The sequence below is a fragment of the Carcharhinus amblyrhynchos genome, chromosome 5, assembly GCF_965287045.1.
Source record: "Carcharhinus amblyrhynchos chromosome 5, sCarAmb.v2.hapA, whole genome shotgun sequence".
Classification (NCBI taxonomy): domain Eukaryota; kingdom Metazoa; phylum Chordata; class Chondrichthyes; order Carcharhiniformes; family Carcharhinidae; genus Carcharhinus; species Carcharhinus amblyrhynchos.
The window spans coordinates 105,090,985-105,106,297 of record NC_137328.1 but is presented as its reverse complement, the minus strand read 5'-3'; the positions used below and the strand labels follow the sequence as shown (position 1 = coordinate 105,106,297).

The following is a 15,313-nucleotide window of genomic DNA, read 5'->3' as shown; positions in this document are numbered from 1 at the left end:
TGAATGGCGGGGCAGGCTCGAAGGGCTAGATGGCCTACTCCTGCTCCTATTTCTTATGTTCTTATGTTCTTATGTCTGCTTGTCTTTTTGTAAGAACTAAAATTAAATGATTTTACTGTAAATCTAAAATAATTGCAAATATTAAAAATACATAGTAAGATGTACAGACAATGCAGGGAACGTTAGGTTAGCCTTTAAAGTGCAGAATCAGCATCAAAATTGAAACTTGGGGATTTAAAGCTCAATGCCCACCACATGATCATGAGTGTTTTTTTGTATTCATTGGGCTCTTTTGCCGTATCCCCCTCCTCCAATGCCACCACTCTGTTATTGCCCAGCTTCCTAGGACTGACTCCAGGGCAAAGCAGCCTGCTTGATTAGCAACCCAAACACATTCACTTCCTTCAACACCATTGCACAGTAGTGACACTGTGTGTCATCTGCAAGATGCACTGCAGGAACTCAAGCAAGGCATCTTAGACAGCACCTTCCAAATCTATCACACTGGTGGCACCGCTGGGTGTTCAGCTCTCCAAATGAACAATTTACTTTGTGCCACTTTTCCACCTTCTCCCCATAACCCTGCACATTATTCCTTTTCAAATAATTATTACAAGATTGGAAAAAGATCCATCATCAAAATAAATACCAATGAAAGTTGGTTTAATATATTTACAAAATGATACGATACTAGTTGTCCAATCAAAAAATACAGTAACAATGAAAATTATAAGGATAAGCCTTGGACTACTACAGGATTACAGAATGCTCGTAAAATGAAAAATACAAGGCGGGATTTTCCGACCATCACCCCAAAACCAGAAAATCCCACCCTAAGTCAATGAACTTTTCCAACATTTGTCCTTGCCAGTTATGATTCCTGTGGTAGGTGAAATAGGAAAATTCACCCCACAATATAGAAAGAGCTTTTTAAAACTATCAAATTAGAGGATCAGATGAAAAATGTAAGAAACATAACAATATTAATTTTAAAATATAAAATAACGTTTTACTAAATTACTGGAGTATAATAGAAACAACATTAAAGGTACGTGGAGAGTGCTTCATAGCATTACTAAAAATAATCCTTAAAACTCAAGTTACCCAAATTATTTTCTTAGAAGTAATAACATTATAAAAAATAGGAAGGAGGCCGTGGATGGCTTTAATAACTTCTGTGTGAATGTCAGCTTAAATCTTGCTAAGGAAATCATTGACCCAAAGACTGAAATTGTTGAAAGTTATTATATGGATGAAAATATATATACTATGTTTCTTGGAGGTGATGATGAAATGATCACTGATAGTGTTAAAAATTGTAAGAATTTTAAAAATTACTAATTCAAATAATATTATGTAAATGGGGCGGCATGGTGGCACAGTGGTAAGCACTGCCGCCTCATAGTGCCGAGGATCAAGGTTCAATTCCCAGCTCACTATCAGTGTGGAGTTTGCACGTTCTCCCCATGTTTGCGTACGTTTCCTCCGGGTGCTCCAGTTTTCTCCCATAGTCCAAAAGACATGGTGGTTAAGCGCATTGCCAAGCTAAATTCTCCCTCCGTGTACCCGAACAAGTGCTGGAGTATGGCAACTAAGGGATTTTCACAGCAACTTCATGGCAGTATAACGTAAGCTTAAGAACGTAACACTAATAAATAAACTTAAAAATTGTTAAGCAGGTTATTGATTATGCATTTACTTATATGTGAAACCTATATTTTCAAGCTGGAAAATGAAAATAGCCAAAATTATTTCATTGTTTAAAACTGGTAACAAATATGGTTTTGCTAATTACAGACCTGGATCCTTACTTTGTCAATGTTATAATTTTAGAATATTATTTGCTAAAAGATTTGGTAATTCCATTGCTAAATATGATTTACTGTTTAATAGTCAATACATGTTCAGACCAAGTAGGTGCACCTCATTACCACTGACGGAATTAGTGGAAGAAATTACTAATGTGATAGATAAAAATAAATTTATAATAAGGATTTTTATTGAGCTTAAAAAACATTTAAAATAATTGATCATGGCATATTACTTTCAAAACTTGAAAGATATGGGATTAGGAGAGTAGTGAATAATTAGTTCACAAGTTATTTGGAAAATAAGCAAACATTTGTGAAAATAGATTATTGTGAATCAGATCATATGAATATTCTATTAAGGCAGCACGATGGCACAGTGGTTAGTACTGCTGCCTCATAGCGTCAGAGACCCAAGTTCAATTCCTGGCTTGAGTTACTGACTTTGCGGGGTCTCCACATTCTCCCCGAGTATGCCTGGATTTCCTCTGGGTGCTCTGGTTTCCTCCCACACTCCAAAGGCATGCTGCTTAGGTGCATTGGCCATGCTAAGTTCACCCGCAGTGTACCCAAACAGGCATCGGAGTGTTACGACTAGGGGATTTTTACAGTAACTTCAATTCGGTGTTAATGTGAGCCTACTTGTGACACTAATAAATAAACTTTATAACTTCTTTGTGGAGTCCCATAGGGATCTGTTTTGGGTCTTAAATTGTTTATTTTATATAATAATGACATTTGTAAGGTATTAAGGTTATTGCAATTTGTTTTATTTGCAGATGACACAAATATTTTTTGTTCTGGATGGAATCTTCAACAGCTTACTGAAATTGATTGTGCTGAATTAAATATATAGTTTGCCATAAACAGATGGTCATTAAATCAAAAACAAGCCTACTTTATTTAGTAATGCTAATGTAAATAAACTGGTTAATGTAATAAATGTCAATATTAAAAGAGTGTTTATCTATTATATATATTTTGGGTATTTTAATAGACACGTATTTTGGGGGAAATCAATATAAAATACATTCAAACAAAATTATTAAAAGAGTATTGCAGTTATGAGTAAAACCAAATATATATGTTGGATCCTGTGTGTATGATTTTGAGCCCTCACTCACTGTGTGCGGGAATGGCAGCATGTGCTCAAAATCACGGAGCCTGATTCATGCCAGCCAATTGTCAAGTACCTTGCCGATGGAGTGGTGTCAAACATGCTACAGGCCGCTGAAAACTCATTTAATACTTTAGCAAATACTACTCACATCTCTACCTTCTCGGGAAGCTAAGGAAATTCGGCATGTCCACTATGACTCTCACCAATTTTTACAGATGCACCAGATGTATCACAGCTTGGTATGGCTCCTGCTCTGTCCAAGACCACAAGGAACTACAAAAGGTCATGAATGTATCATCAATCCATGATCCAAACCAGCCTCCCATACATTTACTCTGTCTACATTTCCCACTGCCTTGGCAAAGCAGCCAGCATAGTTAAAGACCCCACACAACCCAGACATTCTCTCTTCCACTTTCTTCCGTCGGGAAAAACATACAAAAGTCTGAGATCACGTACCAACCGACTCAAGAACAGCTTCTTCCCTGTTGCTATCATTTTTGAATGGACCTACATAAAATTAAGTTGATCTTTCTCTATGCCCTAGCTAGACTGTAACACTGCATTCTGTATCCTCTCCTTTCCTTCTCCCCTACTACGTACTCTATGTAAGGTATGTTTTGTCTGTATACCATGCAAGAAATAATATTTTTCACTATATCCCAATATGTGACAACAATAAATCAAATCACTCTCTCTGGGACTTCCCCTCTCCCACCAGATATTCAGCAGCTGGCGCAATACGACAGGCTGAATGGTCTCCTGCGTTTTCATCATTCTAGGACTCAGTCCAAATGAGAGTGCAGCAACTCAGTGTCCCCCCCTCAAAACAAAATGTCAAAGTACCTTTTCCACACTCGCCCTTTATGTATGCCTCTCTTGCTGTGCATGCCTCCTGTGTGTCTGTGACTGCAGCTGCCTGCCTGCCTGTGTGTGTGCGCCTCTCTGTGCGCAGCTGTGTCTGCAGGCTGCCCATGTCCTCAGACTGCAGCCTGTGTGTCTGTGACTGCAGACCGCCTGTGTCCTTAGACTGCAGCCTGTGCCTGCAGTCTGCCTGTGTGCTCAGTCTGCAGCCTACGTCTGCAGCCTGCCTGTGTCCACAGCCTGTGCGTGTGTCTGCAGGCGGTGTGTTCCGTCTGCAGCCTGTGCCTTCAGGCTGCCTGTGTGCTCAGTCTGCAGCCTGTGACTGTAGGCAGCCTGCGTGCTCAGACTGCAGCCTGTGACTGTAGGCTGCTTGTGCGCTCAGCTTGCAGCCCGCGCGCTCTCACTCACTCTCTCTCTCTGCGCTCGCGGCCGTTCACACAAAGTTCCAGAGCTGCGCGTGTCAGTGGGCCGTTGCGGCTGCGCAGGCGCACTACCGCGGGGCCGACCCGGTTAGTGGGGCGCGGCTGCGCAGTGGGGTCAGCTGGCGCAGCGAGGACGCGGTGTGTGGAGAGCGCACTGCCGAACCTGAGAGAGGACAATGTGGACCTGGACAACATCACTAACATTACCTGTACCGGCGTCAACTGATTCGGGTTACTGTGAAGCGTCTGGATCTCAGTCAAAGGGCATAAACAGTCATTATTGAATACCTGGGGCTGTGAAGGATTTGGTTTTGATTTTCAATTTGATTTGCTTTGACTTGATTTATTGCTGTCATGTACTAGCATACAGTATTGTTTCTTGCGCGCTATACAGACAAAGCATACCATACATAGAGAAGGAAAGGAGAGAGTGCAGAATATAGTATTACAGTCATAGCTAGGGTGCAGGGAAAGATCAGCTTAATGCAAGATAAACAGTTAAAAGTCTGACAGCAGCAGAGAAGAAGGTGTTCTTGAGTCAATTGGTACGTATTCTCAGACTTTTGTATCTTTTTCCCAAGGGGAGAAGGTGGAAGGGAGAATGTCAGTGGTGCGTGAGATCCTTGATTATGCTGGCTGCTTTTCCAAGGCGGAGGGAAACGTAGGCAGAGTCAGTAGATGGGAGGCTGGTTTGCACGATGAGCTGGGCCATGTTCACAACTGATTGTAAGGAGGAGCTTCCTCAAGGAAGGAAGAACATAGCTTGGGTTCCTGACTGCAGAGTTGGGATTCTGAGCTTGGTTTGCCACTGCAGGCCTCATCACCCATTGGGAAGAATTAACCATTTGTTGCCAGGGATAACAATAGTCTGCATATTGTTCAGCTCCTTTTGAACTTGGAAATTCCCGCAGCCTCTTCAGAAGAGGCTGAAAGAAAAGTATGGACTTGCCCTCCTCCCCACCCCTTGCCAGAGATATAGGAGAGATGGAAGGTCAAAGGCAAAGAGGGAGGGTTTAAAGGTACAAGACATTGAACAACATGAAGCGCAGCACGATGGCACAGTGAGTAACACTGTTGTCTCACCGCGCCACAGGTAACTGTCGATTTTGCACATTTCTTCCATGTCTGCTTGGGTTTTCTCCAGGCATTCCAGTTTCCTCCCACAGCCCAATAATGAGCAGGTGATTGGCTATGCTGAATTGACCTTTAGTGTCAGGAAGATTAACAGAGGTTACTTGTGGTTACAGGCATAAGGCTTGGGTGGGATTGTTGTCGGTGCAGGTTTGATGGGCTGAAAGGCCTCTTTCTGCACTGTAGGGATTTTATGACTCTGATTTAAGGTTGGATGATTAGAGGCTTGATGTTCCTGTCAGTTCTTTTGACAGTGCTCAGAGGAGTTGAAACTTATTTGGATGCATGTAGCTGATGCTTTTCGTCTTCCACTCAGACCAAATGTAAAAATGCCAAATTTCAAATGATCAGAGCAATTGGTATGACAGGAGAAAAGGATGTCGATTGGTTGACAAGTTGACTGTGATTGGCCAGGATGTTGCCATGCTGTTCTCTGCAAATAAAAGAAATAGGACCAAGCCTTGCACCTTTTTTGAATTACTCAGGAGCTTGGAGTTTGCTGCGGCTGTATAGGGCATTGGTGAGGCTGCAGCTGGAGTACTGTGTGCAGTTTTGGGCGCCATACTTACGCAAGGATATTTTGGCCTTGGAGGGAGTGCAGAGGAGGTTTACTAGGCTGTTGCCGGAGTTGAAGGAGTTGAGCTATGAAGAGAGGCTGAATAAACTAGGCTTGTACTCGTTAGAGTTTAGAAGAATGAGGGGAGATCTTATTGAGACATATAAGATGATGAATGGGATGGATAGGATAGAGGTGGAGAGACTCTCCCCGCTCAGAAAGGACAGTAGGACTAGGGGGCACAGCCTCAAGATAAAAGGGGGGCGGTTTAGAACGGAGTTGAGGAGGAACTTCTTCACTCAAAGGGTGGTGAATCTCTGGAATTCTCTGCCCGTTGAAGTGGTGGAGGCTACCTCGCTAAATATTTTTAAGACGCGGGTTGATGGGTTTTTGATAAGAGAGGGGATTAAGGGTTATGAGGAGAGGGCGGGAATGTGGAACTGAGCCACGACAGATCAGCCATGATCTTATTGAATGGCGGGGCAGGCTCGAAGGGCTAGATGGCCTACTCCTGCTCCTATTTCTTACGTTCTTATTGGGAAGCCTTTGATTCCTCATTGTAAAGTCATCATGTTGGAACTTGGCATTCTTGCATTTGTTCTGTTGAACATGTTTGGCAAAAGGACTTTGGTAACATGGCCCTCTTCAGTAATGTTTAAGTTCGATACTATAATGTGATTTTATTGGGTACAGTTTGTAAGCTTGACTGTCTAAAGAACGGGTTTTGTGTAATATGATCACATTGTTCCACATGAAAGGGATGTGGAACAATGTCTAGATTTTTAGAAAATAATCTGTTGATAGCAACTTGTTTATCACTGGTGAATTTGCAAGTGTTTGTCATTGCTACTTGGTTAATTAGTGTGTTAAGAAACAGTAACACATTTTGAACTATTGGGCCCTACTATTTCTGATTCCTTCTTAAAGACCGTAGTGTAGGGAAGTTTTTAACAACTGTAGGTCTTCCTCTTTTCCTCTCCTCTGTGATCATGCAAGGATTCATAGGCAGCAGACCTCAACCAGTTCAGAGCCAAAGCAAACATATAATTATCATGGATCATTCAGATCACCTAGCCTTCCGAGTTGGTACATGTTTTCAGAAGACAGCACTGGATCGCAGTGAGAGGCTTAATTGACTTTGCTTTATATCAGCCTGATTTATTGAAGCGAATTGTAATGGCTACTAGATATTGTGCAGTTATCTAAACAGAGCCTTCCTTACCAGAAACTAGGAACTTCATGGCCTGTTGGGATCAGTATCACATTGTGCACTTCATTTACCTACTGAACCATCAAAGGAATCTTGCATGATCAAACAAAAAAGTAATGCACTTTTGAGTAGCAGAAATGAATTGAAGTCTAGGAATTTTTTAACGAGTATGAGAAAATATACGTTACATTTTATGCACCCCAAAGTGTCAATTTTTATGGAAAATATGTACAAACTGCTTATCCATTCAAAATGGTTTTTACTTTATTTTCTGAAAGGTTGTGTTCACAGGCTTGCTCCACAGTGGCTTCAGAAACTTCCTGACTCTCAAACAAATTCATCCAAAGTAATAACCATGAACCGGTTGCGATGGGATCTAACACCAGATCAAGTGAAATTTCAGACAGATGCTGTCATTTGTAAGACCAAGAAAGTGTATGACAGAGTTGGAGCATTAGATCTTAATGAAGTCACATATGAAAACACGTTGAAGGCTCTAGCGGATGTGACAGTTGAGTATGCTGGTAAGTCATCAGACAATAAATAAGAATGCTGCGGCTGAGTTTGAGTTAAAATGGTTAACCAATCAATCCAACCCGCACTGAATTTCACTGTCTCAACATTATACCTGCAATGGTTGAATTAAGCTTTCTACATAACTGACCCAATCCAACTCATAAGTCTACATAACTGACCCAATCCAACTCATAAGTCGGTACTAAGACACCTTAATAATAATAAGATTTATGTGGTGAAACATGAAGTACCGTTAATATTAACAAAGCACCCCTACGTCATCAGTGTCAAAAGTTGGTTATAGAATCTACAGTGCAGAAGGAGGCCCTTTGGCCCATCGAGCCTGCACTGACAACAATCTCACTCAGGTCCTATCCCCGTAATCCCATACAATTAACCTCCTAAACCCCCGACATTAACAGGCAATTTAGCATGGCCAATCAGCCTAACCAACACATCTTTGGATTGTGGGAAGAAATTGGAGCACCTGGAGGAAACCCACGCAGACATGGGGAGAATATGCAAACTCCACACAGACAGTGACCCGAGGCCGGAGTTGGACCTGGGTCACTGGCACTGTGAGGCAGCATGCTAACGACTGTGCCACTGTAGCACAGTTGACTACTTTTCATGAAACTGTCCTAGTTTCCTGAAGGCAACTTAATTTCCGCTTTCTTCTGCACAATGAAATGTTTTCTATGAAGCAATTCCACCAATAAAATTGCACATCTCCAGGAAATCCTGGGCCTTGGTGTAAACCTTCCAGTGACGATGTATTAGTTCTTTAATGTCATCCCAATCATATTACCTCCTGTAACTGGAGCCTTTGTGGGTGAGGCAGCATATTACCACCAATTCCTATTAGGAACTATTAGGTAAAACAAAGTTTATTTTGGAAAATGAAAGTGCAGCAATGCGAAAAAGCACTGCGTATTAAAATGCTTTTATAGCGATGCAATGACATTTTATCCAGCTTTCAAAATTGCATAATGAAACTCTGAAACTCTTATTAATTCCTCCTCCTACTTATTGTTCCTATCACGCACTCGGCTTAATGTTACTTAATTTGAGCCTTAATTATCTTCCTGTTAATGAATTAATTTGAGGCAAGTGTTGTTAAGGTATCAATTTTCACTTAATCCATTAAACTGAACATAACCGATTTCAGTTTTGGCAAAGTGATACTTGTTTTCCTGGCTAGCACAAATTATTCACTTAAAGTTTCACGTGAAGTGCTTTGAGGTATTCCTGAGAGAATAATAAAGATCTATATATCAACATAACAATTTTTTGATCACCCACTGCTCATAGTCAGATAGTAGAATATATTTTCCCAAACATACCATCATCCTTATTTCCTTTCTCTTTCAGTGGATGAGAGCAACCTGACTTTTCTAAAACATGTTTCTGTGCACAAAGATGTGCGTGCTGCCAGCACTGAGGCAGACAAAAAGCTTTCAGACTTTGACGTGGACATGTCTATGAGATCTGATGTCTTTCAACGGATTCAGGCTCTACAGGTGAACGCTTTGACCTATATTTTAACATAGTGACAGCTGCCCTAGATTTCAGTTGAAAGGTGCAACCTTATTATTACGTCCTAGTAACTGAGCGAAAGTGCTAATTTTCTGACTTGAAGTAAAACAAAATTACTTGCTCAATGGGAACGATTCCTAGGAGTATGACCTTAAAATGATCAGTTAGAAACCTGCACCTTTACTCATTTATGTAATCGATGACCAGTCTTTATGGACAAACTCTGAGCCATCAGCAGGATTGGTGGCGGCAGCATTTAGGATATCAGGAATAAGGAAGAGATTAAACATAAAAGCATAGAAGAGAGGAGCAGGAGGAGGACATTTCACCCTTCGAGCCTGCTCCGCCATATATTACAATCATGGCTGATCATCCAACTCAATAGCCTAATCCTGCTTTCTCCTCATATTCTTTAATCCCATTCCCTCCAAATGCTATATCTAGCTCCCTCTTGAATACATTCAATGTTTTGGCATCAACTACTTCCTGTGGTAATGAATTTTACAGGCTCACCACTCCTTGGGTAAAGAAATATCTATCACCTCTGTCCTAAATGGTCTATCTGAATTCTCAGAATGTGACCCCTGGTTCTGGATTCCCCCCCGTCATCGGGAATATCCCTCCTGCATCTACCAGTGGGGAGGGAGGATGAAAAAATTGATATATTCATTCAACTTTTAATATTAATAAGCTATGTTGTTTCATCAAATAAGAGTTAGTTCAGTTTTTAATCATTACTGTATTTTTGACCCTGATCCACAATGAAGTTATTGCATGAGCGCACTTTAGAATCACATCTACTGAAACAAAGGAAGGTGTTTTATCAGAAACACAATATGTGTGCAATCCTAGTTACCCTATTATAGAAAGGATATTATTAAACTAGGAAGAACATAAGAACATAAGAAATAGGAGCAAGAGTAGGCCATCTAGCCCTTCGAGCCTGCCCCGCCATTCAGTAAGATCATGGCTGATCTGTCGTGGCTCAGAGTGCAGAAAAGATTTACTAGGATACTACCAGGACTTGATGGATTGAGTTATAAGGAGAGGCTGGATAGACTGGGACTTTTTTCTCTGGAGCGTAGGAGATTGATGGGTGATCATATAGAGGTTTATAAAATAATGAGGGGCATAGATCAGCTAGATGGTCAATATCTTTTCCCAAAGACGGGGAATCTAAAACTAGAGGGTATAGCTTTAAGGTGAGAGGGGAGAGATACAAGTGTCCAGAAGGGTAATTTTTTCAGACATGTGGTAGTGAGTGTCTGAACAAGCTGCCAGAGGCAGTAGTAGAGGCGGGTACAATTTTGTCTTTTAAAAAGTATTTATATAGTTACATGGGTATGAAGGGTATAGAGGAATATGGGCCAAATGCGGGCAATTGAGATTAGCTTAAGGATTTAAAACAAAAGGGGTGGCATGGACAAGTTGGGCCGAAGGGCCTGTTTCCATGCTGTAAACTTCTATGACTCTATGACAATATGTTTTAGAGAGTGTCTTGTTCTGCAGCACAGCATTCACCACACTAGGGGATGGAGTTTTGCTACAGAAAGGAGTAACTTGAGTCAGAAAATTTCCTAACTCTGCAGTGCCACGTTGGAACCAGTTTTTGCTTCAAGCTGGCCAGACCTTCACAGGCAGCCACAAACATGGGCAAATGACAAAAAGGGCTGGTTAAGAAAGATTTTGGAAAGTAAAATCCTACAGAAAGGACTGTCCTGGTAGGCCCATTGTGTTAGCATTCTCTTGCCCCACTGAACTTTTTCCCTCTTACCTTGATTCCCTCCCCATCTACATCCTGGATTCCTCTGATGCCCTGTGTCGTATTGACAGTTTGTAGGCCCTAACTGCCTCCTATTCATCATGGATGTGCAATCACTCTACACCTCCAACCCACACTAGGATGGCCTGAGAGCTCTTTGCTTCTTTCTTGAAAAGGAGCCTGAACAATTCCCATCCATCACCACTGCTTTCCTCCGCCCGGCTGAACTTGTTCTGTCTCTCAATAACTTCTCCTTTAACTCATCCCACTTTCTCCAAATCAAAGGAATAGCAATGGGTACCCGCATGGGTCCTAGCTACACTCGTCTTTTTATGGGGTATGTGGAACATTCCTTGTTCCAGGCCTGTCCAGGTCCCCTCCCACAACTCCTTTATTGGTTAATCGATGATTATTTTGGTGCCACTTCATGCTCTCGCCCTGACCTCTCAAAATTCATCAACTTCGCTTCTAGTTTCCACCCCCTCCATCGCCTTCACCTGGACCATCTCAGACACTTCCCCTCCTTGACCTTTCTGTCTCATTTCGGGCAATACCAATATCCATTACAAACTCACTGACTCCCACAGCGACCTGGACTGTAACTCTTCACACCCCACACCCTCTAAGGACTCCATTCCTTCCTCTCAGTCCTTCGCCTCTGTCGCATTTGTTCCGGTGATGCCACTTTCTAAAGTGGTGCTTCTAATATAAGAACATAAGAAATAGGAGCAGGAGTAGGCCATCCAGCCCTTCGAGCCTGCCCCGCCATTCAATAAGATCATGGCTGATCTGACGTGACTCAGTTCCACATTCCCGCCCTCTCCCCATAACCCTTAATCCCCTCGCTTATCAAAAACCCATCAACCCACGTCTTAAAAATATTTTAAGCAAGGCAGCCTCCACCACCTCAATGGGCAGAGAATTCCAGAGATTCACCACCCTTTGAGTGAAGAAGTTCCTCCTCAACTCCGTTCTAAACCGCCCCCCCTTTATCTTGAGGCTGTGCCCCCTAGTCCTACTGTCCTTTCTGAGTGGGAAGAGTCTCTCCACCTCTATCCTATCCATCCCATTCATCATCTTATACGTCTCAATGAGATCTCCCCTCATTCTTCTAAACTCTAACGAGTACAAGCCTAGTTTATTCAGCCTCTCTCCATATGTGCTCCTTTTTCCTCAACCATGGAGTCCCAGCTACATTTGGTGACAGGACCCTCAATAACGTGCAGTCCATCTCCCACGCCGCATTCCTTCTCAGAACAAGGATAGAGCCCCCTTCGTTCTCACATTTCACCCCACCAGGGGGTGGGGAGGTGGACGGAACTGGGATTGGGGATAGGGTAAGCCCGGAGGGTAGGAAGAAGGATCGGATTGTTTCTGAGGGTCTTCGGTGCATGTGTTTCAATGCTAGGAGTGTGACTGGCAAAACAGATGAACTGAAGGCATTAATGTTCGAAAGGAAGTTGGAAGTGGTGGCGGTGACAGAGACTTGGTTAAAGGAAGGGCAGGACTGGCAGTTGAATGTTCCTGGGTATAAGTGCTTCAGGCGTGATAGGGGTGGGTCGCTGAGAGGTGGGGGAGTGGCGTTGTTAGTTAAGGATTGCATCATAGCAATGCAGAGGGAGGGAGGTATAGAGGATATAGGAATCGAGTCGCTATGGGTGGAGTTGAGGAATAGGAAGGGAGATGTTACTATGTTGGGTGTGTACTACAGACCGCCCAACAGCCCGAGGGCTGTGGAAGAAGGGATAAGCAGGGACGTTCTAGATAAGTGCAGGAAGAATAGGGTGGTGGTAGTGGGAGATTTTAATCTCCCCGGGGTAGATTGGAAGGTGCCGAGATCAGAGGGTGCTGACGGGGAGGAATTTGTACAGTGTGTAATGGAAGGATCCCTGGAGCAGTATGTGGATAGCCCGACCAGAGAGGGGGCTATACTGGACTTGGTTCTGGGGAATGAGCCTGGGCAGGTGGTTGACGTTGAAGTAGGAGAGCATGTGGCTAACAGTGACCACAACTCTGTCTGGTTTAAGATATTAATGGATAAAGATGAAGCCTGTCCTAAGGGGAGGATGTTAAACTGGGGGAGGGCTAGATACAACCGGATTAGGCAGGATCTTAAAGATACGGACTGGGGTAAGCTGTTTGATGGCAGGTCGACGCTGGGTATGTGGGAGTCTCTCAAGGGAAAACTAAAATCTTTGCAGGAAAGACATGTGCCGGTCAAGAGGAAGGATGGGAACGGTAGGATTAGAGAGCCGTGGGTAACTAGGGATATTGAGGACCTGGTCAGGAGGAAGAGGGAGGCGTACATTAGATCTAGGCATTTGAGGACAGAGATAGCGTTAGAAGAATGCAGAGAATGTAGGAGAGAACTTAAAAGGGGCATCAGAAAGGCAAAAAGGGGCCACGAAATGGCTTTGGCGGGTAGGATTAAGGAAAATCCTAAGGCATTTTACTCCTATGTTAGAAACAAAAGGATGGTTAGAGGGAAGATTGGTCCTCTCAGGGACAGAGGAGGGGAACTATGCTTGGAGCCTGGGGGAATGGGGGAGATCTTGAATGAATACTTTGCGTCGGTATTCACGCAGGAGAGGGGCCTGATGTCTGGTGCTGTGCTTGAGGAGTTTGAGGATCCGTTGAGGGAAATAGTCATCACGAGGGAAGAGGTGTTGGGACTTTTAGACAGTATAAAGACGGATAAATCTCCGGGGCCTGATGGCATCTATCCCAGGCTGCTAAGGGAGGTGAGGGATGAAATTGCTGGGCCTCTGACGCAAATCTTTGTCTCTTCTTTGGACACAGGTGAGGTCCCAGAGGATTGGCGGATTGCAAATGTAGTACCGTTGTTTAAAAAGGGTCAGAGGGATAACCCAGGGAATTATAGGCCGGTGAGCTTGACTTCAGTTATAGGCAAGCTAATGGAGAGGATCCTCAAGGATAGGATGTATGAACATCTGGAGCGCTGCAATCTGATCAGGGATACGCAGCATGGCTTCGTTACAGGGAGGTCGTGCCTTATGAATCTAGTGGAATTTTTTGAAGAGGTGACAAAAACGGCTGACGAAGGACAAGCCGTTGATGTCGTCTATATGGATTTCAGTAAGGCGTTTGACAAGGTCCCTCATGGTAGGCTGATAGAAAAGGTGAAGGCTCATGGGATACAAGGCCAGGTATGTGGATGGGTGGAGAACTGGCTTGGGAGGAGGAGACAGCGGGTAGTAGTGGAAGGCTCCTTTTCCAATTGGAGGTCTGTCACCAGTGGTGTGCCGCAGGGCTCGGTACTAGGACCTCTTCTATTTGTGGTATATATTAATGACTTGGAAGAGGGGGTAGGTGGTGTGATCAGCAAATTTGCTGGTGACACTAAGATGGTTGGATTGGCGGGTACTGAGGAGCAGTGCCTGGCAATGCAACAGGACATAGACAGGCTGGTAGATTGGGCAGATAGATGGCAAATGAAATTTAATCCGGAGAAATGCGAGGTGATGCACTTTGGCCGGAATAATGTGGAGCGGAGTTATACGATAAAAGGTAGAACTATCCGGAGTATAGATACGCAGAGAGACCTGGGGGTGCAAGTGCACAAGTCCCTGAAGGTGTCGGTGCAGGTGCAGAATGTGATGAGGAAAGCGTATGGTATGTTAGCCTTCATAGGAAGGGGTATAGAATATAAGAGTAGGAGTCTGATGTTGCAGTTGTATAGAACGTTGGTTAGGCCTCACTTGGAGTACTGCGTCCAGTTCTGGTCGCCGTACTACCGGAAGGATGTAGAGATCCTGGAGAGAGTGCAGAGGCGATTTACCAGGATGCTGCCTGGTATGGAAGGGCTGTCTTACGAGGAAAGATTGAACGAACTTGGGCTGTTTTCCCTTGAGAGACGTCGGCTGAGGGGGGATCTAATAGAGGTTTATAAGATTATGAAGGGGATAGATAGAGTAAATGGTGGTAAGCTTTTTCCGCTATTAGAAATGGATAGAACGAGGGGTCACGGGCTTAGGGTGAGGGGGGCTAGGTATAAGACAAATATTAGAGGGCAGTTTTTCACGCAAAGGGTAGTGGGGGTGTGGAATGCACTGCCGAGTAAGGTGGTGGAAGCAGGCACGCTAGGGTTGTTTAAGAGTCACTTAGCCACATGAGCGGTCTACATATAGGGGGATATAGCAGACCTTACTAAACATTGTAGGCTTGGGATTACGTTTTTGCCTCAGGGATGTTACAGTCTTTGCCTGTTTAATAATGAATTTTTTGTCTCCACAGGCATTTAAGTCCACCTTGTTGACCAGCAAGGGGCATGCATGCGGCAGGTTGTAGTGGGCTGCTCTTGGATGTTGCTTCGGGAGTTGCCTATTGCTTCATGTCGTTAGTGTGCTTAAACTGGACCATCTCGAGGG

General features: G+C 43.5%; 1 protein-coding gene across 4 annotated transcripts in view; it reads left to right on the top strand.

Annotated features, from left to right (window-relative positions):
- The first annotated feature begins 4,339 nt into the window (after nt 1-4,339).
- LOC145343265 (neurolysin, mitochondrial-like) overlaps nt 4,340-15,313 on the top strand; it is a 44,227-nt gene continuing 33,253 nt past the window's right edge. For 3 of the 4 annotated variants that reach the window (XM_080189386.1, XM_080189384.1, XM_080189387.1), the window contains exons 1-2: nt 6,443-7,635; nt 8,999-9,147. In XM_080189386.1, coding sequence (XP_080045512.1) covers nt 7,209-7,635; nt 8,999-9,147 — 576 coding nt within the window. In that variant the 5' untranslated portion in view covers nt 6,443-7,208. Of the gene's footprint in view, nt 4,760-6,442; nt 7,636-8,998; nt 9,148-15,313 lie in introns of those variants that run through there. The other variant, XM_080189385.1, reaches the window with a different exon arrangement.